Below are 23896 nucleotides of genomic sequence, written 5' to 3'. Positions count from 1 at the left end.
CTCAAGAGCATCTGCACATAACACAGGATTAAAGCCAGTGTTTCACTCAGCGTACCCTTTTCACCAGTTTTAGCTGGTAACAAAGCAACTGGTATACCCCAGAAAGGAAAAATACAAAACATTTTTCTCATTAAAGTGGTAGTAGTTATTTCCACAACAGGAGTATGGAAACAGTTCCCATATGATATCCTATTATTGAAACCCATATTGTTTGTGGAAGGTACACATGCACTGGCATTCCAAGAAAACAATTACCAATAGCCAAAAGTCCTTTATGTGTTCTTAAATGCAAATTTGCAAATCATACAAACATTTTTTCTGCTAGTGTTAATGAAACACAGAGATATTTAGTTTTGTTATTCAACACAGAAATTCTTTACACGCTCAGTTTCAAGGAAATTAGTGGCAATCCTGTCATTATTTCACTGGAGAAACAGAGAAGATGTATCTGTTTTGCATGAGTCAGCAGGTAAGTTCATTCCAGAAAAAGGCTAAGCCATTTGACACACATTATCATATTTTGGTAATTTCCTTTCTCCTTGCTACTTTGAGAATTTATTTTCCAACACAAAGCCTTTGTTTAGGACCAAAACAAGCAAAGGCAGAAACAACTTTTCAGAATGCTGATTTACCAGTTTCTCTCATGAACAGGATACCTACTGTACAGTGGTTAAAAACACACCCACTGAACCATATTATTTAGTCACTTTTATTCTGTCAGTGAGCTGGTATTTTGTAATTGCCATTTCTTGCAACTGGCAAAAGTCTGCATTTCTACTCCACAAAGATGGGATGCTGAGCTATAAAGATAACCCTCTGTTAGGAAAAGGAAATTTAGTAACTGATGCCTTTAGAACGACTTCAAATATTTCAGTTGAAATGGAAAATATAAAACAAAGGTTAAGATTAAGAAAGTATTTTAAAACAGGATGATGTCTTACAGTGGATGTGATGTATTTTTCAAAGCTAAGCCTCTATTTTGGCAATTTCCCCTTATATCTTGTGATTTTTAAAAAGAAATCCAACATAAGAGATCAAAATAAAAAGAAAAGGAAAGCTCCAACTGCACTTCAATTGCAAAACAGATGGAAAAAGGCCTAGGAAGGAAAAAAGCAGTAGAAAACAAATTATAAAAATAGTGTGAAAAGAAAAGACTGTACATTTTTGTTTCTTGTAAGAATTGAAGAAAAAATAGCAAGAGAAACAAACAAACAAACAAAAGACGTACACACGGTCAATGCAAGTGAAAATGGAGGACAACGTACCCATAATATAATGGGATATTTTGGACAGTCTTTGTCAGCACCTCTAAGAACAGTATTGCTACCATTTTCAGGTGCTTCATAGAGTTACCTATGAAAAAAAGAGGTATTATCCCTCAATGATAAACCCAAAATACTCAGTGGATCAGTTTGGGACTGAGAATTTGGAAAGCTGATGGAGATGTTTTGTTTTTAAAAAAGAAACAAACAACCTTCCCCCCCCCCCCCCCCCAAAAAAAAAAATCAAACAAAAACAACAACAACAAAACAACCACCAAATGCTTGAGCATATAGGGCCCTAACAGAGATATTGCTTTAACTTTTATCTGCCATTGTCTCCACTGAACACCATTATTACACATTAGCATTATTGCTAACAATAGGAAAGGCAAACAAACAAAGCTAAAGATACAGACTGTTTCAGCTACCTATGGACTGCAATTTAATTAAAATTTTCTGAACCCACTCAATTCAGCAGAAACGCAACCTGTGAAGGTAAAGTCACCATTTCTCCAACACAAGCCAAGAACATGACAAAAAGTAGAACTCTTTACAAAACATTTTTCCTGCTTTATCTTGAGACTATCTTCTACTCTACCAATACAAGCATTTAAGAGCTTCAAAACAAATTCAACAGCTAACAAAAGTGTTACCATTTAAGGACCCAATGCTGCAAATATTTACAAAGTGGAGTAACTTTCCTCATTTGAGTAGTCCCAAAATTAGATTATTCAGATGAGTAAAATTACATGCTCCAGTGTTTCCAAGACTGAGCCCTAAACAGCCATTGACTTTTGTAACAAAGTTGTAATGTGTGTTTTGCATTGCTGTTGGCCATATGTTGCACCAGCCATGCCAAAAGCAATCAAAATTGCACTCAAGTTTCTCGATGAAGTATTTTATGTGCATTTTAAAACGCAGAGCAGGACAATATGTTTTTGGAGACAAATTCATATCAAAGTCTTCCTTTGTGTAATTTAACAGTTTGTCAGCTTCATAAAGGAATTTGACATAACTAATCTATATATAGACATGGTCAAGACATACGGGACAAACTTACTTATGAAGGAGAGACAGAGCAGGAATTAGCAAAAGAGCAGCATGTGTGAGAGCAATATGCTGCCGTGTTGGACAACAGACTTCTCCTCTCCATAAGCAAGATCATTTGTATTCCTTTTTGTGAGAAAAGAGCAAGAACTAAAATCACGACTAGGTAGCACCATACTCTATTCAGACAGTCAAACCAAAGATGCTATTAGGAGTGACCTGTCCAAGATCGAGTAATGAGAGTAGGCAGTCAGAGAAGGAAAATGATTGTCACAATAATAAAATACAAATTCCTGCACTGGAAGTTACCACAAATAGCTCCGTACCAAGCCTGGAGCCAGCGTCAACCACTACCTTTCCTGTCAGGTCAGGCAGTATGCGTTGATAAAGAAACTTTAGATTCATGAGAGAAAAGGAATGTGAAATAAACTCTGGGAAATAAGAACAGAACAAAGGTGTTGGGTGGGCAGTGCTGACTAATGTGTTATTAACCAATGAAACAGTAATCTGAAGAGTTGCCATCACTGAAAATCTGTCTGCTTTCTTGCCTGAACTAGTGTGGGGACCCTGGAAAACCAGGGTTTGCAGATCTGATGTAGCCTACCAAGGAGACTGTCCTGAGTCTGGGGACTCATTCCCTTACATGGAGAATTTTGAAATCCTTCATGAAACTAAATTCCCTTTTTCTGCACAGTGACACACTTCAAAGAAAACCAAATAGAGTAACTTGCAGTCATTTATGTAAAAAAGAAAACATGGTACCTAAAGCTCAGTGCAATTCATGCAAACCTTTTTATGGGCAGACATATTAATAGCTTAAAATTTAACTCCAAGGTTTTAAGGAACAGAATGTTCTCCTTATAAACTATGCCTTCTTCAATGCCTGTGCTGTACTGGTGACAGCAGTGATCTGTACCACACCACACATGAGCTTTAAGACAGATGGTGCTTTCTACTGCCTTTCAGTGTGCAAGAGGAGACTGAGGTTACTGCACAGTAGGAACAGTTTTCTTCTTGCATCTTCCTTTTCAGTTGTACATAGCTGTACCTCTTCCCTGCCCAGTTTTTGTGGGCAGCTGGGGCCATTTACACACTGCAAATTACTTTGGCTTACATGTGCAGGAATCTCCTTCCATGGGTTAATGGCAATAATTCTGGCTGTGTTTTGCACCAGTGTGCATGAAGTCCTCCATCAGCTGGATGCTGTGCTGTCCAGCTGAGTCATTGCACAAACCAGTTTAGCTGAACTGAATTTGTTTCTCATGTTCCCAAAAGAGCACTTACCTAAAGATGCAGTCTTGTATGAGCCACACTCTGTGCAGTAATTTCTATTCATTCTCTCCTCCTCACACAATGAATCAACGAAAATCATCATCATAAAGGAATGCATCAACACGAACCATGGGCAGTGGATGCTGATGCATCTGAGAAAAAGAACAAAATCTAAAAAAGCCACCTAAACCCAAGTCTTTTACAGTGTTACACAGACAATCACCTCACCATTCTACCTTTCCCCAAATCCCTGAGATCCAAGTGCTTCCCCATTCAGAAGTTGCAAGACAAAATTAAACCACAGAAATCCCACATGTGACCTGGATCATCCAATTCCACTGAAATAACCAGTAGGTGGAAGCTGACAAAGGAATGAAAGCTGCAGGTTTTGATATCTGAGTAGGAGAGCTGCTGTGAATTTTGTCTCCTTAGAATTGCTTGGCTATAGAGAAGGTACAGGGTAATGGAAGCTTTTTCTCTTCCATTTTAATGAGGAGAACATATATTAAGAAAGGGTGATTTTGCTTCTTAACTTCAACTGTCTGAGTATTTTTTCATCTTCATGCTTTATGCCTCCATCTAGAAATACCCCTGATTAACGCAAGTATAATTTTCACTCAAAGAGACACCAGTTGGGATGCTCGCCTTCTCATCCTTTCAAGGGGTAAAATTCTTTATCCTCCTACTCCTCCTTCCTCCCTCTCCTAGGTTTGCTGCGTGTGGCCAATCCACTTTTTCCAGTTAAGAGCCACACACATGGCTTTTTCGGGAAATGTGTTAACTTCCCAGCTATACTGCCAGCTCCAGCAGAAGAGGTGCCCTCCCCCTCCCACAGGACTCACAGCCCACCTCTTTCTGAGCCATCACAATCTGAAAAGAACTGGAAATCATTTCTGGGCTGCCCACATTACATCAACAGCAAAGCACTGGCCCTGTGTTTCTCTTTTCTTTCAGGGGGCTGTTAGAGTCTATTACGGAGCTGGCATTAAGGAGTCACCGTGACACACCACACAGAATGAAAGCTGTGCCAAATAACCTATGCAGCAGTATGAAGCAGCTTTCCTGGGGTCACACAGTTGTGCAGCAACAGACCCTGAGATTTCCCTTATCTCAGTCCAGCGCTCAGCCTCTGCCATGAGCTACTAGTAAAACTGAAATCAGCACAGCCCCCAAATAAATGATGCGGTTCAGCAAAAGGAGACCGTAACAATTAACTTACTTTATGCATAGCTAGATGTTCCAAATTAAACATTGCCTCAGTGGGTAAATGAGGTAAATTCTGCAAATCTTCAGTGATATTTTTGAGCACAACTTCATTATGCGTTACCACAAGCTCATCAAAGTCACCAATAAATCAAAACAAACACAAAACCCCGAACAATCATATGTAGATCATGTGGCCTAAGTGATGACCAGTACAATATAGTTGCAAGACATAAACAATACCAGATGGATACGTTTTTTATTTGAAATGCATTTTTCAGCCTTTGTTGGTTTTCCCAGCCAATGACAGATTTAGATTGTAATAACTTTGCCACTTAAAATAAATGTAGCGCTTTTTTGAAAACTCAAATTATTTTCATATTTATAAACTTATAACTCACATATGATGGTCTGGGCTGCCACCAAAGTGATACTGTTTCAGCTTAAGATATAAAAACATCAAAGATGTTTTTGAACTATTGGAGAAATTACAAAACTCACAGTTGCCTGAATGTGCATAGTTTTTTTGTGTTTTTTGTTTGTTTTTATAAATAAAAGTTTCTTTTTATACACACCATCTTTCTAATAAAATGGTTACAAAAAAAATCAGGGATAACGTACAGTTCAACAGTTCAACTTACAGTACATTTTATGTGACTGAAACTATCAAAATATTTCAAATGTGAAAGACAATAAGAATGGATGTAAACCAGTACATTTTTGCATAGCCACACTAAATTATTTCTAAATTTTCCATGATATCTCTGCATTGCTTCAACTTTTTTTTTTTTCTTCTTCTTTTTTTTTTTTTTTTAATTTTGATTTTTTGATTTAGACATCTAGAAAAAAGACCTGGAAGGAACCTTGGGGGTTACCTTTACTGCTTCTTCCAAGGCAGAATCAATTCTGAGTGCCACTACTTTTTCCAAGCTAATATTAAAAAAAAAATGTTAATGCTGGAAACTCTACAATGTCCTTTATCAATCTGTTTCAGTGCTTGACTACACCTACTATTAGAATTAAATACTTTTCTTAGTAACTGATCTAAATTTCTCTGTGACAATTTAAACCTAGTACTCTCTGTCCTGCTCACAACTAGAAGTAGAGAAATTTGTTCCTCTCCTGTATATAAAAGTTTTTTTATTTCTTTGAAGTCTCATCATGTCCCCTTAAACCTTCCCTTTTCTAGAAGAAACAAGATCCACTTCTTCAGCCCCTTCTTGCATTCTTCCTAGGAGTCTGATCATTCTCATCACTCCCCTTTGGATCTTCTGGACTCTCCCATCCTTTATGACCTGCGGTATTCAGAACGAGACCCATTACTCCAGCTAAAGGTTTATTTGCATCAACCAGGCTTTTCACACCTTGCAGACAACATCCTGCTTACATACTCCAGTTTCACGCCAGCCCTCTTGCCAGAGCATGATGTTCCTAACTGACATTCAGCTTGAGATCATCTGTACGCCTGTGCTCTATTCCTCCTCAGTTGAATTTCCCCTAAAAGAAGGACTAGATGAAATTCCTTTTGCCTGGACATCTCATCACTATGAGGGCACTGAGCTGGTTCTGGACAAAGGTACATCTCAGGTCACAACTACATACGTGTAAAAGAAACAAAAAACATGAAACAAAAAGTGACCACAAAACTAATCCAGAAAAACACATCCACCCCATCTCGATTCTTTAGCATGTTTTTCCTCTGTTCCCCACCCCTTCTGGTTTGCTTCTGGCTCCGTTCAGAATGCACAACGCTGGGCATGGACTGTGGTTTTCACATATACACGTTTTGCTCACCAAAAGGAGATCTGACAGCTTATATAATTGTTAAAAAAAAAGCTTGTGTTTGTCAGCGTTGCTGTCCCAGGCAGGAGCATTAGGATGAGCATACTTGATAGCAAGCAGGTTCAAAATAAATCTATCAAACATGCCACAGTTCTGCCTATGCTAGTACGCTCAATCTTTGTCGTGAAGCACAAGCAATGCTAGAAACAGTGAGAAAATGTAAGGCAGGATAGGTAGGAAACAGAGACCAGCTACTCTTTTAACTATGAAATGCTTCTGAAATGCGGTTTGCTTAAGCACTGCAGTCAGAACAACGTGATTGAAGAAACCATTCAGCAGTGCAAAACACTCTTCTTACAAGGTACAAGAGTAAATGGTGATTCCAACACATTCCCAGACTGACAGAAAGAGATGATCCTAAATCCCCCACAGTGAGCAGCAGAAATTGTAAATGAGCTGTACATGTATTCCCTTAAAATGTGTTTAGTTTATCACTTACAAATGTCCATCGGTAACACTCCAAAGCCCTGAGGGGCACGGTACACCCCCTAATAGCTGTTACACAACTGGACAACAATTTGCTGTTGGAAAGTTCATAGATAGGTTCTCCAGGACCTCAGCTCCCCAAAAGATGCAAACTTTGCATCGAGGAACAGGGCGGGATAGAGGAGGCAGCTGCAAATGCAGCAGCATGAACAGCACAACAGGTGCAAAGCAGCAGCTCCAGCTTGTCAGCATGCAAATTCAAAACCTCCACTAAGCACCCATCCCCATTACCCTCACAGTCCACCCTCACCCTGCAGATCCCTTAGGAACAGCCCAGAAGCAGTGAAGACAGTGCCTTTTCTGATCGGCTCAGGGAAGGCTTCTGTGGATGTGATGTAGCACAGAAGTAAACTCAGAGGTTATGGGAAGGCGGACAAACTGCTGCCTAAGTCTGACGATATCAGGCCTGGGGAAACCTCAGTAATTAATGTGGGAATGGGACCATCAGCAGCACTGGGACAGACCTTGAGAGTGCAAAGGAACCAGAGTCTGTGGAGGTGGAATACGTCTGAGGAAGCAAGAAGAAGAAAAGTCATGACGTAGACAGAACCAGAGAGTAGAAAGCTGATATTAGCAGCTGCACAGGCTGGTGGCTGTGGGCAATGAGCCCCTACATCTGGCACATGCCTTAAAACAATGCTATTACTATGGAAGAGAGCTCATCCAGCTGTTATACTGCCTGCTAAGAGTATCAAATTCATAGAGGGAGTTTAACAAAATTCAGGAAGTGTTCATAGACCTCCAGGCCCGCCACATCCCACTGCAAAGGCAGAACTGCAGCTCCCTTGGTGGGTAGGACCTGCTCCCTCGTGGCTGCAGCCACGTTTTCTGGCCACGGGCAGCAGCGAGCAGCCCTGCACGCTGTGTGCGATATCACAGCTCCACCACGGTGGAAGACAGGCAGGCAGCACACCCATCTTCCTCAGACCCTGGAACATCCCTCCCTGCCATGACTCCCATCCGTACAACGCGTGTCACAACACTGAACGTCTCCTACGGGGCCCTCTGAGCTCCTCTTAGGAAACAAATGGTGCCGTACAAAAGCTCTTGTGGATGCTCTGTATGAAACGGGTCCGAACCTAAAGCTCCTTAAAACTCCTAAGCAGCTCAAATGAAAAACTTCTGAAAAACTGATGGCCAAAGGAAGCGCTCCTTTCCAACTATCAATTAGTTTTGTAAGCACAGGCATTCAGCAACAAAAAAGAGGAGGTCTCAGCATGCTCCTCCTGAGACAACAAAATGGCAGCTTCAGCAGAAGCCGCACGAGGAAGGCTCCGCACTTGCGTGGTTGGCCCCTGACTAAACTCACACCCTGAGAGTCACCTCGTTCCTGTCAAAGCAAGAAACAGCAGCAGCTCCCGCAATAACTCATTCACTTTTGCAGTATGTAAATATTTATAGATTGCCATCAAGTACAGAACGCAGGTGCCAAATATGAAAATCTGTATTTCTGCCTCAGACTGCTGCAGTTTTACCAACTCCACCCTGGTGTTTAACAAATCGCTCGCTCTTGAGAATCTCAGTATCACCTTACAAGGATCTTCAAAGAAGAAACAAAAATAGAAAACTATTTTTTGCTATCGTTTTAGTGCCTTTTATATATATCTGAAATGCAGAGTGTGCAAGACAAACCCTGCGTTCAGACAGCAGACAACTAACCAGGAAAGAACTGCACAGTTCATGAAATGCTGCGAGATGAATCACAATCATTTGTTTATGGAGGAAGTCTGAGAGCATTAGTGTTTGTATTTTACTTCAAAAACCGGTTCCACTGGATCTACTCAACGTGCATTTCTAACATTTAATCAACACATTGCAAAAACCTAATTAACACCCTGGTGCTGCTCAGTCTTTCTACAGCAAATATAACACAAGCTAGGAAAACATCACAAAGCCTGACACGGGATAGAAAGGACTGCTATCCAACATCTAAACGTCCTGGCACTGTGAAGTGCGTGGCAGAAGGCAAGCAATCTATGATTTCTGAATGACAACAGAAGATAACATGTCATGGGGAAAGGTGAGGATTCAGCCAGCACCGTATGGTTTTCGAGATGTATATTCAGACTCACAGAAGCAAAAAAAGCAAACACTAACATCTATGTTACTTGATACACAGTTAATTTAACCATTCAGTGTGCTTTAAGGATACTGGACAAGCAGGTCAAAGAGGAAGTCCCACATCTCTAAAACATTCCTAGCTCCAATTTTGACCAGCAATTTCAGAACCAATCTGTGACCTCAGTATACCAGGTTCTTCAGGAACTCCAAATAACTTTTCTACCCCTAAGCATAACTAGCCATTGGTAGAAAGAAAACAACTTTTTTTATTATTATTATTATTTTCCAACAGAAATATAACCAGAGATTATTTTATTAGTTCCCTTCATTCATAAATTGAAAGAAACTTCAAAGTTAAATTTTAAGCTAGTTAACTCACACGCCTATTTTACAATCATTGGTTTTCACCACCATTATTAAGTGTCAGTGACTAACAACTTAGAAGTACTTGGTATTCTTGAGATTTCTTTCCTGCAGCAGTATCATTTGTCTCAACTGAGAGTAACAAAGAAAATTAACGCCACTTCCTAAAACTGGTGATTCATCACATGACAGGTTTACCAAGCAACAGAGCAGTGAAAAAGATTTTTGGTATGGCATCATTTTAATAAACTACATTCCTGTTAATGTGGCTTTGCAACACTATTTTGATCTCTTTTGCAATGATACTCTACTTGGATAAATTCTACCCATTTGGGTATTAAGCCTTGTATTAAATTGCTTTTTCACACACAAAAAACGCCTACACCTACACTTGTTACATCACAGAAACCCATGCTTTTATCCTTTTAAAGAGACTCATTCTACCTGCAGTGACAACAGTACTGAAAAGAAACATTAAAGAGCGTTCCCTGTAAAAGAGTCAGGTTATTTTCTGATTTTATACTACATCCTATTCTTGTCTAATGAAAATCACCATCTGCTAATTTCACCTGGCCTGTCTGGGAACACAGCAAAGCCCAAATAAAGTACATAATATAAGCTGGACAAACTCAGTCTGTTCCTGAGAGCGTGATGAGAAGTTTCTTCTCCATATGCAGTCCATAATACTAAAGGAGCATGTCTACCACGGTCTGGTGAAGTTAATTTTGTTAGCCACCCCCCCCCCCCTTCACCGCCTGGTAAAAGCCTGAGCTTACAGCACTGATTGACCTCAACTTCCGAGTCACAGGACTAAATTCTGCATCAATCTCTTAACAAGCTGATTTACTCCCAGTACAAGTGAATCCACAAGAGAAAAAAAAATCATACTTAATTATATGTTGCTTATCTTTAACTTAGAGGATTTGTGAGGGTTTATTATTCAGTGACTGTTTTGAATAACACATCACTCTATGATTAATCGGCATTTCAACCTAGAAAATCACTTTGAAATCTTAGCTTTGAATTTAAATGTTCCTAATGAAATGTATAAAATGGAAAAGCTTATAAGATTGTTTTATTTTACTGTTATACAACTGATGAGGAAAAAAAAAGAAGAAGAAGGAAAAAAAAAAAAAAAAAAGCTAGTATTAGTCTGTATTAGACCTGCTGAAAAAAATACTTTTAAAAAATTTGTCTTAGACCCCATGACAGTACATGAAAAATCATAGAGGGTCTTTTTATCACCTTATGTGCACTCACTGACATGAATCAAGAGACAGGCTTTTGTAACCTGCATTAAGGCTCCAAGTACAGCAAGGATACTCAGTAGTTGCCAGTAGGCAGAACGGTTTGGTCACTTCAATCTTGAAATTAGTATTCCTGGAGCTACTTCCTCTGATTCCCGTATTTCTGTTAGCTTATAGATACAGGAGCCTGATCAGAGCCTGACCAACTCTGCTTGCACCACTCATCTTCTCCAGGACCCATTCTTACCCAAATACAACCTCTTTCACTATTGAAAATTCTAAGGAGTTGGGGCAGTGGAAGAGCGTTAGGAGAAATGTGCATGCACACATTTATATGGAAGCTATACATCAAATGCTGGGACCCAACCGAGTGGGATCTTCAGGGGGGTTTCCCCAAGTGGTTTGAATTAGCTCTTGGGCTTCACCCAAGTTTTCTTAGCCAGAACTTCTGGAACGTGGTTATTGCAGAAGGATATTAAAGCATTAATCATCCTATTATAAAAAAAAAAAGTACAGTTAAGAGACCAAAGGTTCCTGTTATTCTTTCCAACTCTTATTGTTTCATTTTCTTTGAGATCTAAGAGTAACTCAAAAGAAAAGCTGGAATGCAAGTCACCGTGAAATGACGTACGTTTCACTGCAGTGTGTGGGAAGAGCTGGCTGATTGCGAAACAGCGAAGCAGGGTTGCTAAGCAGCTGCCTTCGAACAGTAACGTCTTCTTCCATCATACGTAAAGATTTGGAATTTCTAAAATTTGTGAGACCAAAAAAAAAGTATGACTAGTTATTTTGTTCTCTGCTGGGACAAAGAAATTAATAGCATCTTACACACGCTTACGTTCCCATAATTACTGAGAAAGATTAGTCAGAAACCATTAGAGTGAGAACCTGTACAATGTTCTCCCAGCCCCATGTACATAAGGGTCTTTACTGTAGATAACTTCTTTTATTAAAAAGTAATCTGGCTCTTGCACAGAAAAGTTTTGATTTCAATCCATGCACGTAGCACGTGAATCAATCAGAAAATATCAGTTAAGTTAAGATGAATAAATACAGCTGACTTCGTGACAACACAAATCCTAAAGGGCAACCGCTTTTACGGCTTTACTAAAAGGCTGCATGTACACTGTTTGAGAGGGAAAAATCCTGCCTATAACTAACACTGGAATCTTGCCCAGCCTTCCTCAGCTGGAAGTAAAACTATAAGCTCAACATCTTGACAGAAGCAGGAATGGGATGGCAGTAGGAGGGGGGAATAACCCACACACCACAGAAAAACAACTTGTCTGTGAGGGTGCCGTTTTTGTTTCCATATATCCCGTCCTTGTTTACTTTCACTATTCTCTTAATTCAGAATGCTATCCTTCTATTCCCCCCTCCTTTTTTTTTTTTTTCCATCGTAGACTTGTTTCTTTCCTCCACCTCTGTTGCCAAAGACTGGGCTTTTATTTCTGTGTGGTACAGGGATATGGTAACTTAGTGCCGTAACTCAGAAACCTCAGAAACCTCACAGTCCTCTGTCTGACCGGTCCTAATGACCACAGCGCTACCTTGCGCAAATGTTAATCGTTTTGCTTAAACACCATAATCAATAGATGCAAAAACTGGTAGTTTCTACAGGCATTAGCATGAGACCAAATTTTATAGCCTCTAAATTACTCCACAAACCTGGCAATCTGGGAAATAAAATTAGCTTAAGTCTAACATGTCCCAAATGACACACGTAGGTTGCCTATAGTTTCATCTTGGCAAAATACAATCACAAGCTGTAAGAAAATGCCAAAAATGCAGATGCCCAAAGTGTAAATTCATTTCTCAGAAAATAAACTAATGTAATTCAGACAGTACGTTAAATACGAATGGTTTTGTTTTCTGAAAAAGAGAAAGGTAACATAAATTATAGTTATTATTATCAGATCATACACGTCCTGTCTATGCTGTCCTCTGATCTGCAGTATTAGAGCTAAAAAGCCATTGAATGGCGACCAGAAAATACATGATGTTGGTTTCAAGATGATGTGCGTAGTGAGGCAACAGAAAGCAGCACGTACACAAACTGAAGGACGGAGATTACTCAGATGTGTCGGGTGTGACACGGGTCAAAATTTAGAACCCGACCTACGCCGTAGTCTGTATCTTCAGTACAGAGTAGATGTGGAGGAAGAATATAAATCTCCTCTCATTGAAAGATTAGGCACAGACCTAGATCATTAAAATAATAATAATAATAAAAGTATTTGAAAGATCATAATCTGAGGAAAATGAGGAGTGCATCATGTTTGTCCTGCACAGGAACTACCCGCGAGGATTTTTGGAAGTCAGAGCATAAAAACAAAAATTAAAAAGTTATTAAATGACAAAAGGACGTCATTTTTGCTGTGTTAAGTGTAAATAAACCGTGCTGCTGGCCAAGGACTGCTGCTGGCAGGGGGGAAGCGGGATGAGGGGCTTGGGGTGGGCTGGCACGTGCAGGTCTCGAGGCCGTCGTACACACCCCCATATATACACTCGCACACTAATTACAGCTAGCGCTAATTAACCCCCCTCAGCCCCAGCAGCCGCAGTACCATAGCGCCGCCACGCGGGGGCGCTGCGCCTCGCCCCCCCATCCCCACACCCCGCTGCCGCGCATGCGCAGAGCCCGCCCATGAAGCCGCGCTACGCGCATCCGGGGCCGCCCTTCCCCGGCCCCTCCCCTACCGGCCGCGCAGCGTGTCCCTCCGCTCTTAAGGTGGAGCGGGGGAATTCTGCGGGCTTCCTCCGCTCGCGGGCACGCGCTTGCGTGGAACGCCCTTAACGGCGCGGCCGGCGGCTGCCCCGGCGGCGGAAGCGCGCAGGGGGTGAGGCCGAGTGGTGACGTTTCGCCGGTCGGCGGGGAGCGCCCGCCGCTGCCGGAGCCCGGCCCGGCCCTGCCGGTGAGTGCCCGGGGCGGCCCTGGGGGGGCCCTGGGGGGGCCGTGCCCAGCGCGCGGGTGCCGCCCGGGGCCGTTTGTGCCCTGCTGCAAGCGGGAACGCGGCGGGGCCGGAGCGGGGCGCAGCGGGCGGGCCCCGTCGGTGCCCCGGGGCGCTGAGCTCCCGGCCGCTCGGCCCGGCCCCCGCTCCGCCGCGGCGCTGACAGCGGGCAGGGGGCAGGCGGGGCTCAGATAGCCTGAAATCAACTTCGGTACCTGCCAAAAATAACTCCAAAAAGTGAAATTTGGGTGCTTCTCGGAAGGCAAAGCTGGTTTCTTAACTCAGTGTTCACTGGAATAAATCGTTTGTGCAGGCATAGCTTCCACTCGTTGTTAAAGTTGTTTTTTAATTGTGTCTGTTTTTTTTTTTTCTTTTTCTCTTCAGGTTTTTCTCTGTGAAGTCCTCCTCGAAGCTGCCAAGATGGTTCTAGCAGACCTCGGAAGAAAAATCACCTCAGCGTTGCGCTCGCTGAGCAATGCTACGATCATCAATGAGGAGGTTTGTAACGTCTGTGTGGTGGCTCCGTAACGGCTGGAAAGCAAAGCCCTAATAGATGAGGCTGATGAGAGGCTCGATGAAAGCCCTGGGCTCTTCTCTCCCTTCAAGTAACGTTTCTAGCTAGAGTTTGATAGCCTGGTAGTGCTGCCAAAACTTAGAGCTGTGTTTAGGCCTCAGCGGTTGTGGGTCACAGGGTCATTGAGCCTGGCGGCTGTACTCCTGGACACGGCAGCTCTGAGGAGGGAATGCTGAAGGAGGCAGTTTGCACCCACATTTGGGTGGGATGTGTGCTGTGAGACTGCACAGTGTGCCAGCTCCTGTGTTCAGCTACGCTTCAGATGTGTACTAGGGAGCTACAACTCCAGAAGCTGGAGAGGAGAAGGAGAAATAGCTTTTGACGTAAATTTTGCCCCCTGAAATATGAGGATTGTTGTGGTTGTTGCCTTTCTGTTCTAGCCAGCGTGTGTGGTTCTGGAAGCTTCTTGACTTGGTGGAGTCAATATTTTTTTAAAAAGATCAAAATATGAAATGATAAATAAGTGTGTTCTGTTATAAAGACTGAAAAGCAAGGTTGAAAACCAACAGATGTGATGTTTCAGAACTGCCAATGACTAAATAAATTGCTAGAAACTTTTCAGGTGGGAAGATACGGTTTGTGGCTTAAAGTAACTACAAAGAAAGCTTATCAAGGGTTGTAGAGTTGGCATAGTTACAGGACTTGTGCACAGGGATAAGCTTTAACAAGTCTTAAGCTAGGAGACAACAGAACCTTAACTGAGTCAAAGACAGCCCAATTAATTTTTTCAGCAATGCAGACTTTGCTGCTGCAATAGCTCAAGCTGTGCAAATGAGGCCACCTATTCAGCTGTTACTTTAAAAAAAAATCTTTTCTAAGTGACAGGTCTTACAACAACTAATCTGGGTTTCAGAGGCACCTGTGTGCCTCAAAGACATGGCACAGCACAACATCCCAGTTTCTGATGAAAACGTAGATAGCGTGACCATCTTGTGTTGGGGGAATACTTCTGTTTGTCAAGATTGTGTTAAATTCTTTTGTGGCTTTCTGCTGCAGTTGTTTTTGAGGAGTGGCTGTAGGGAAGTCTAGGAAGTATTGGTACCATACAAGCTGCCACCCTCCTTAGTGCAATAGGAGGCATTCTGCATTACTTGGTAGTTTGTATATTACAAGTAGAGGAGCCTCTGTTCTTTCAGATTTAAATTTGATTCGCATATGAACAAATGTGCAGACTTTGTGGCACTTGATATAGTAACGGTACCACCTGCATTTAATTCATAAAAGCCTTTACTAGATCATACATCTACTTTCATATTCTTATTTGAAACTAATACTGGGCTAGTCAATGCTGTGTATTGTAAAACCATTTTTCTTTTATACTCCAAAGGTTTTAAATGCTATGTTAAAAGAAGTATGTACAGCACTACTGGAAGCCGATGTTAATATTAAACTTGTGAAGCAACTAAGAGAAAATGTCAAGTAAGTCAATAATCAAAATGAATTTAACTTCTCATGTTTGTAAAAGTTGGGACTTGAGCTTACAGAAGAACAACTTCTAACTTGCTTACAGTTTTCTTCGACGTACCCAGTTTACCTTTAAGCCTCTATTTTCCCTTTACACAAAAATCAGTTTAAACTAAATGTCTTGCCAGCTCCATCAAAAGAATCTTCCTCAGGTTTAGCCAGTCTTTGCTGTTGTATACTTGTTTGGAAAAACTGATGTCAGTTGAGTGGAAGAGTAAACAAGCTCTTTGTTGCTGCCTAGACACCTCATCTTCACATGTTTTGTGCTGGATATAAATAGATCTGTGCGTATGACCAGGACTGTTACTTTGGCTATTTTCAGATGTGTAACTCAAGTATATGCGAGTCTGAAAGACAAGTATTGCAGAACCGTGTTTTCATCCTGCATGCAGAAGTGACATCTCCAATGTATGTCACTTCCTGAATGTGCACTAACAGAAAACTCGAGGCAGATCAGAGTGCTGCTCCTGCTGCAGAGACTTCACTATTACTAGGTTAAACTGATGCTTTAAATTATACCAGTATTTCATGGCTTCGGTTTGACTAAAACTGTTTTCTTAAACTCAGGTCTGCAATTGATCTTGAAGAGATGGCATCCGGCCTTAACAAAAGGAAAATGATTCAGCACGCTGTCTTTAAGGAACTTGTTAAAGTAGGACTTCAAAATTCCCTGTTACATCGCTTTTGTACAGCCTGGGTTGTGTGAGCAGTACAGTAGCAAGCTAAGCTTTAAGGTTACCATGTGGTTCCAGCAGGCATTCTGCCTGTTTGGGTTGTTATGTTTTCTGCTCTAGTACTATTTACTATGCAAACAGTATTTTTTCTGATCAGAACTTTACTTTCAGGGCATCTCTCTGAGTAACCTCAATGTAACCTTCAAGTTCAGCTATGCTCACTTTTCAATTGAAATGTTGAAGACAAAGTAAGGCTGCCAGGCTACAAACTTGTCTATGGTTGTCCCAGAAACAAGCCTTTGCTACCTTAATGAAGATTTTTTTAAAGCTACTTTAAAAAGTATAAATAACAACAAGGCAGTTTCTCTTATGGCAAATTCTAATCTGCCTGCTTGGTCAAGTCAGTGCCTGGATGTCTGTATTCTGTCCTCTTCTCAGTTAATGGTGTAGTGTTTACTTCTGTAGGCTGTGCTCACCCACATGATGTCTCTCTGCAATGTATGCACCTTCTGCTCATTGAAAAGCAAGGCACTAACCCAATAAAGTCTTCGGTAGTGTTGGACTCTCATCAGATGAGGTCCATCTACTGCAGTGATGATGGGGTAGAGGTTGTGTTTCTGTGCCGATTGTAAGATTTGTGCCATACATACAGGCCACCCTGACTTTAGTGCTTGGCCTTGGGAAGAAGCACTGTTACTGTTACAGAATGGTTAGGTATAACACCATATACAGATTTCTTGCATGGGCTGTGGCTGTTCTTGTAGACCAGTAAGCGTCTAAGCCAAGACCCAGATAGACAAAAAATGGTCTTTCTCCACAGAATGTGGCACTAACTGTTCTGTGCTTCTGAAATTCAGACCTGCAACATACGGTATGCTTTGTTCTATAGCTTGTAGATCCTGGAGTCAAAGCATGGACACCTACCAAAGGAAAACAGAACATTATCATGTTTGTTGGCTTGCAAGGAAGCGGTAAAACAACAACCTGTTCAAAGGTAACTTGCATTGAACCTGCTTGTGTTGTGTTGTTTTGCTTTGCTTGGGAAGGAGGGTGTGGTTGGACATGTTACGTAGGACTTGCTTGTGACCCATGCTGCTTTTATTACTAGACAAGTACTGACTGATTACGTTGTAGAAATGGTTCTGTTGAGGGGATTCTGAGATGAGATGAATGTTCAAAGTAATATTCTTTTGAGACTGTTTATGGTTTCAGGACTTCCTTCAAGATTTTTTTTAAACTCCTAATGAAAGAATTCTATATGTGGATCATAGATTCTTTCCCTTCCATACTTCCTGGAGTTAAGATGTACTCTGAGTGGAACCTATCTCATTCTATTACCTACTTAAGGGAACAAGTAGAAATTGTCCTCTGTATCAGGTGTCTCAGCTGAGCATGAATGTGTGGTGTTAAATCTGTTCCAGACCGGAGTTTATTGAGGAAATTTTAGATTTATATCCTCAAGGATTAAAAAAAGGCACAATTCAGAACAGTTGTAACTTAACATATTTACAATGGTTTTGAGGAAGGAAAAATCATCCTATGGAAGAAGATCGATGTATGTTTCCATATCTTTTCTTTTTTTTGGTCATCTGCTTTCTGTGAGATTCAGACATAAGCTGTACAGAATATATCACTGCTCTGATTTCGTAAGGCTTTCCTGGTGCTTATGTAGACAAACTGTATTTTGGAAGTCTCTCTTTGGGTGAATCAAATGTTCTATGAATGTATGTTGTACTAGTGAAGCTTACAAGTGTTACAAGGCAGTAAGGCTTCCATCATTGCTTTAAAACATGTCCTTGCAGTGAAATATCTGTGTTCCTCTGGAAGTGAGGAAACAAAGATGTGTTCACGTTGCAGTATGGCTCTGGGCAGTTTCTGAAAGCTAATCCTATCTGCAGAATCTTGGAGTTAACAAAATGGGAACAGGGGCTATTTGTAGCCATTTCTAGCTCAGGAAACTGAAATCAGAAGCAGAGTTGAGCAACTATTTTCATCTAACCATGATAATTATTTATATAACATACTTTTCTAACGTGCTAACAAGTTGATGCTTGTACAGTGCTACTAAGTGGTCTCAGTTATTGGAAAGCTGGCTTGATTTTGTGTCCTCAGTGTGTACTTCAAGCTGTTACGTAGCATCATGCTTTCTGGTGGGATTCTGGTGTAACTACTTGTTTGGATTTCTTTTAACAGTTAGCATACTTCTATCAGAGGAAAGGTTGGAAGACGTGTTTAATATGTGCAGACACATACAGAGCAGGTAATACAAACAGCTTCTAACGATACAGTTCTTTCTCTTAGTTTTGTGGTTTTTTTTTTTTTGAATAGCCCCTTGACCATACTTGTCTTACAGGTGCTTTTGACCAGTTAAAGCAGAATGCCACAAAAGCAAGAATTCCCTTTTATGGGAGGTAAGCATCTTTCAGAATCAGTTTGAAGAACAGCTCAATTATAATGAGATATTTATTGTTCCTTACTGAGCATCTCCCACAAAGTCCCATTCAGTGTGGCCTAACTAATAGGCTATTAAAATATTTGCTCTCATGAGATGGAATACCTGTCTAGCTCAGTATGTTCTGTCTGTCAGTAGTAGCAGTAGAGTGAGCATAAGAAGAGATCAGGCACCTGGAGATAATCCCCTAAATGTTCTCTCAGCTCGCAAGTTTACAGGGCTTTACCAGACAGATTCAGGTTTTCAGGAAATAATCCACTTAGCATCTTTACAGATTGAAAGATGTCATTTTTTGACCCTTAATTTTTGTCAGGTAGTGGCAGCAGTAGAACTAATACAGTTCTTACTAAACTTCTGTCTGAGCTTTGCTGGAGGTGCACTGTCTAGGTGCCTAGTTACAACTTTCATCCGAGAAAGGCTAGCAGAATCTAGCATGATCTTCAGCAGGTGGGATGTCCTTTGTGCCTCAATTCACTGGGCTGCAAGGGTAAATGGCTTAGGGAGGCATAATCTGAATCAGTTTTGGCTTGATATAAGAGGAAGTCCATCTTGAAATCTAGGTAGATGTTATTGCTTGACTGTGAACTTACTAATTGTAAATGCTCATTTAGCTTAAGGATAAGGAATTGCATACATGTTGATGTTAATCTTTGTGATCAGTTACACAGAAATGGATCCTGTAATTATTGCCTCAGAAGGTGTTGAGAAATTTAAGAATGAAAATTTTGAAATAATCATTGTTGATACCAGTGGACGTCACAAACAGGAAGACTCTTTGTTTGAAGAGATGTTACAAGTTGCTAATGCCATTGTGAGTAGTTTCAAGAAACACATTAACATTTGTTAGAATAATTTGAGTATAAATGATTGTTCATCTCCCAGTGTTCTGTTTGGTTTTCTGTCTTCTGGAATGCGTCAGCACTTTTAACACCTAGAATATGTTAGAAATTACAAACTGATATGAATAAGCTAGGACTGGATGATCAGTGCTGGATAGCTTTGTGTCAGTTTTAATTCTTGGATCTGTAATTCAAGGGTGCTTGCACAGATTGCAGTTTTACTGCTTTGACTTCTTCTTTTGGGGTCTTTGCATTAAGAAACAAGATAAAAGAAGAGTTTGGTCTGATCTTCTGTAGCTATTTACTAAATTTTTGTGATTGTTGTGAATATTTGCCCTGAAACAGAACAGATAATTGGAAAAGGTTCATCAGCTTGGATATGTAAATGAAGCTGGTGTTTCTCATGTGAGTTTTAAAATGTTTGGCTAGTTCTTGATTCTGTGATCTCGCATAACAATATGACAGTTCCCACACAACAACTGTTAATGGTAACTTGTTTTCAGAGAAATAGACATCATAAAGCTCTTAATGTAAAACCAAATGGAAGATATTCATTGCTTGTAGATGCTAATTAGCTTACTGGCTAAAATAATTCAAAACAAAAGCTGTAAAACTATTAAAATTTAATATTGTATTGTAGATAATTTTTTTCACAAATAGTAGCACAGCATTAGGGTTTCAAATGGTCTTTAGACAATGCTGCTCACAGAGCAGTGTTGCAGTGAGTTCTGCTACTGAACATAATGCATCAACATAGTCCAAGAAAGCAGGAAACAATTTTCTCTTCTTTTCCTCCTAGCAACCGGATAACATTGTTTATGTGATGGATGCTTCCATTGGCCAAGCTTGTGAAGCTCAAGCTAAAGCTTTCAAAGACAAAGTCGATGTAGCTTCAGTTATTGTTACAAAGCTTGATGGACATGCAAAAGGAGGTGGCGCTCTTAGTGCGTAAGTACTGCGATGTAACAGGGTGTCCAAGGTCTGGCTGTGAGTGTACGACTGTGAAATGTGTTAGTGTCTCACAGAAACCTGTCCTGTGAAAGTGACACTGTCACATTACAAGGAATCTAGAAATTTCAGTAGTAACAGTTAGATTTTTTATCCTAATTTCAGTGGACCTGTTGGCATTCAGTGTGAATTGGAATTCATATTATGATGTACTTCCAGTGCTGTAGTGTGTATTGTCACGCATCAGGCTTCTGTCTTCTGAGAACAGAATAAAACAATTGTTGCATCTTGCATATCAGATGCAAAATACAAATTTGAGCTTAATAGATAAGGCTTACCTAAAAATTTTTCTTCTCATTTAATGCCCATGATTTTTCCAAAAGGGAAAAAAATGGCCTATCTAATGGCCTTAAAGCTGTGATGAAATTAAGTTTCTGAATTTTCAGTGTTCAGAAACTTGGTAAAAAGATGAGTCTGCAGTTATGCTTTTCTGAACTCCATTCTTCTTGGACTTGTGTGCTGTGCTGTATCTTGACAACCGTTGTTGACTAGAACACGCCATATTATCTTTTAAGTTAGAGTAATCTCCAGCTGGTTTTGAATGATACAGCTTATACAGAGCTGAGATGTGTCCGACTTGGATCTTAAGTGTTAGAATTCCTAAACTGCCATATGTGTTTTGCTGTTATTTATAGCGCAGTGATGGAACACCAAATTTAAGAGTAAAATGAAAATACCAAAAGCGAGCTCCAGCTGTCATGTGGTTGTATACATTGTCTGCTGTGCTGTTCTATACTTTCTGTAGGCTGGAAGCAGAATTTGCTTAAAGCTAGTGTCAGTGACTGATTCCTGAAAAGGTTTTGATTTTTCTCATGTCTAAGCTTTGTTCCTGTGTGGAAAATGAGATTGCTGTCTGTAGGAGGAACCCTGAAAAAAAATTAATCAACACCTGTGTCATCTGACCTCCCAACATTGGTGTAGAAATGACACAATTTATTTTTCTTTCTATCCTCTCAACTATCTGAAACTTGGCAATGAAAATGCAACTTACCTATCTATTGGTGATTTGTCAAAGTACAGTGTGGAAGAAGCAGAGTTTGTATTTTACAAAGTACTAATTAAAGAAACGTTGTCAGCTATTCCCAGCAATCCCCTCCTAAATGGATGTTGGATGTTTCTGCATTAATAATTTTTGGGAGCAAAAAAGATACTTAGGAGATTGAGTTGATGTTGTGTTCATTGTGTTATGCTGATGATGTCTAACTGAGACATAACATATTCCATATTCATATTCCATAACCATTCCATAATATATATATTATTTTACTGCAGAGTTGCTGCTACAAAGAGTCCTATTATTTTTATTGGAACTGGTGAACACATAGATGACTTTGAACCCTTCAAAACGCAGCCTTTCATCAGCAAACTTCTTGGTATGTACTACATGCAACTGTACTTACAAAACACTTTGAACCTGATAATAGAAACTTTAAAAGTGTAATTTTTTTAATGCTAACTTCAGAGCTGGTTTTGTTTTCCAGGTATGGGTGATATTGAAGGATTGATAGATAAAGTAAATGAGTTAAAGCTGGATGATAATGAAGCACTCATAGAAAAGCTCAAACATGGTAAGTTGTTCCCTGAATAGCAGGTGTATTACCATGAACTAATCATGGCAGGTTCCCTCTGAGATGCAGTTAATGTGTATTCTAGGTAGAGACAAGTAATTTGTTTCAAGTGCATGTTGCAGAACGGTTGTTCTTTCTCTAATAAATGCGTCAAGCAAGTAAATAGTCATGTTTTTCATCAAGTGACAGGTAGTGCTGTAACTGCAGATTAGGCAGCTTAAAACTCTTGAGTGCGTGCCATCTTGTGTGCCTAGCTGTATTAGCAGTAGAGATGATGTTTACATATGTTTTTATGCTGTATAGTAGTATTTTTCACAGCGTAAATAGTTGAAAAAGTAATACCTAAATGTTAGTGTGACCTTTGCTAATTTTCTTTTTGTTGTATTTCAGGTCAGTTTACATTAAGAGATATGTATGAACAATTCCAGAACATCATGAAAATGGGACCATTCAGTCAGATCTTGGTTAGTTATTCCTCCAAATCATTTTTCTTCATCAGATTTTCATTTATATCTGACAAATTTCTGCTGTGAACATAAACTCTTCAGTGAAACTGGTGCTAGAGTCTGTGCTTTAGATTTTTCAAAAAGGTCCACTGCGATACATACCTGCTGAACTCAAACTTGCTGTCTGTATTTCTGGCTACTTAATTCAAGTTAGTTTTGCTTGTTCTGACAAAGCTTTTGTTTTGCATTTTAAAACTAGGGTATGATCCCTGGTTTTGGAACTGACTTCATGAGTAAAGGCAATGAACAAGAATCAATGGCAAGGCTAAAGAAATTGATGACTATAATGGACAGTATGAATGACCAAGGTAAAACAAACTTCAACCAGTATTTCATTTCTCAGTTGTTGAACAAGCTTATTTACAGAGATCGTTTTTGGGTACAAGTTGGACTTAAGGTAGCATCTAAAATAACAGAAAAGGGTGAAGAGCATTTATCAGTTTTACAAATAGCAAAGAGTTGCTCATCCCTGTGCCTTTAAACTTTCTGAATAAGTCCAAATACTTAAGAGATATACTGACAACTTCCTCTTGCTGCTCTCTTGTGTAGACTAGATGGAATTTCAAAGCAACCCATTGATAATTAATGTGTTTTTACTTTTTGTAGTGTAGTTGTGATTCTAAAATCATTAATGCTATATGTGCAAATGAAAAAGTTGCATTTGTGTTTAATCTGTCACTAACATCTTTCCTCATACCTTTCTTCCACCCTCAAGTTTACTTAGAGATACAGCCTAGTCTCTGGAATTCAGGGTGTGCAGTTTCTAATCCACCCAGAACTCTTACAGGAGAGGTGTGCTCTCACCTTTGAGATAAACCTATTAGCCTGGCTTACACCAGGTATGCTGAGAGCATAATTTATTCTGGCAACTTTTTTTATCACTGTGATTGACACTAGAAAGGCCACTGCTATTCCCTTGAATATTCTTTCTCAATTATTTCTGTACAATTCTGCGTTGATGCTTCTGAAACTATTTTTTGTTTTGTGGATAAAAACTAAATTCTCAGCACACACTTGCTTTTGTTATTTTTACAGCTATAATAGATTGTAATGTCAGTAACCGAATGGTTTTTTTCT

The 23896-nt window shown here is 40.1% G+C and overlaps 1 protein-coding gene across 2 annotated transcripts in view; it reads left to right on the top strand.

Moving 5' to 3' along the window:
• The first annotated feature begins 13545 nt into the window (after nucleotides 1-13545).
• Nucleotides 13546-23896, top strand: part of LOC137857163 (signal recognition particle subunit SRP54) — a 32403-nt gene continuing 22052 nt past the window's right edge. For both annotated transcript variants that reach the window (XM_068683346.1, XM_068683344.1), the window contains exons 1-13: nucleotides 13546-13698; nucleotides 14119-14232; nucleotides 15636-15727; nucleotides 16340-16424; nucleotides 17336-17440; nucleotides 18640-18706; nucleotides 18800-18857; nucleotides 19559-19709; nucleotides 20537-20685; nucleotides 22018-22118; nucleotides 22227-22313; nucleotides 22704-22777; nucleotides 23019-23127. In XM_068683346.1, the coding sequence (XP_068539447.1) occupies nucleotides 14155-14232; nucleotides 15636-15727; nucleotides 16340-16424; nucleotides 17336-17440; nucleotides 18640-18706; nucleotides 18800-18857; nucleotides 19559-19709; nucleotides 20537-20685; nucleotides 22018-22118; nucleotides 22227-22313; nucleotides 22704-22777; nucleotides 23019-23127 (1156 nt within the window). In that variant the 5' untranslated portion in view covers nucleotides 13546-13698; nucleotides 14119-14154. The remainder of the gene's footprint in view (nucleotides 13699-14118; nucleotides 14233-15635; nucleotides 15728-16339; nucleotides 16425-17335; nucleotides 17441-18639; nucleotides 18707-18799; nucleotides 18858-19558; nucleotides 19710-20536; nucleotides 20686-22017; nucleotides 22119-22226; nucleotides 22314-22703; nucleotides 22778-23018; nucleotides 23128-23896) is intronic.

The sequence above is a fragment of the Anas acuta genome, chromosome 5 (assembly GCF_963932015.1).
Source record: "Anas acuta chromosome 5, bAnaAcu1.1, whole genome shotgun sequence".
Lineage (NCBI taxonomy): Eukaryota > Metazoa > Chordata > Aves > Anseriformes > Anatidae > Anas > Anas acuta.
This window is presented reverse-complemented; position numbering and strand designations above follow the sequence as displayed.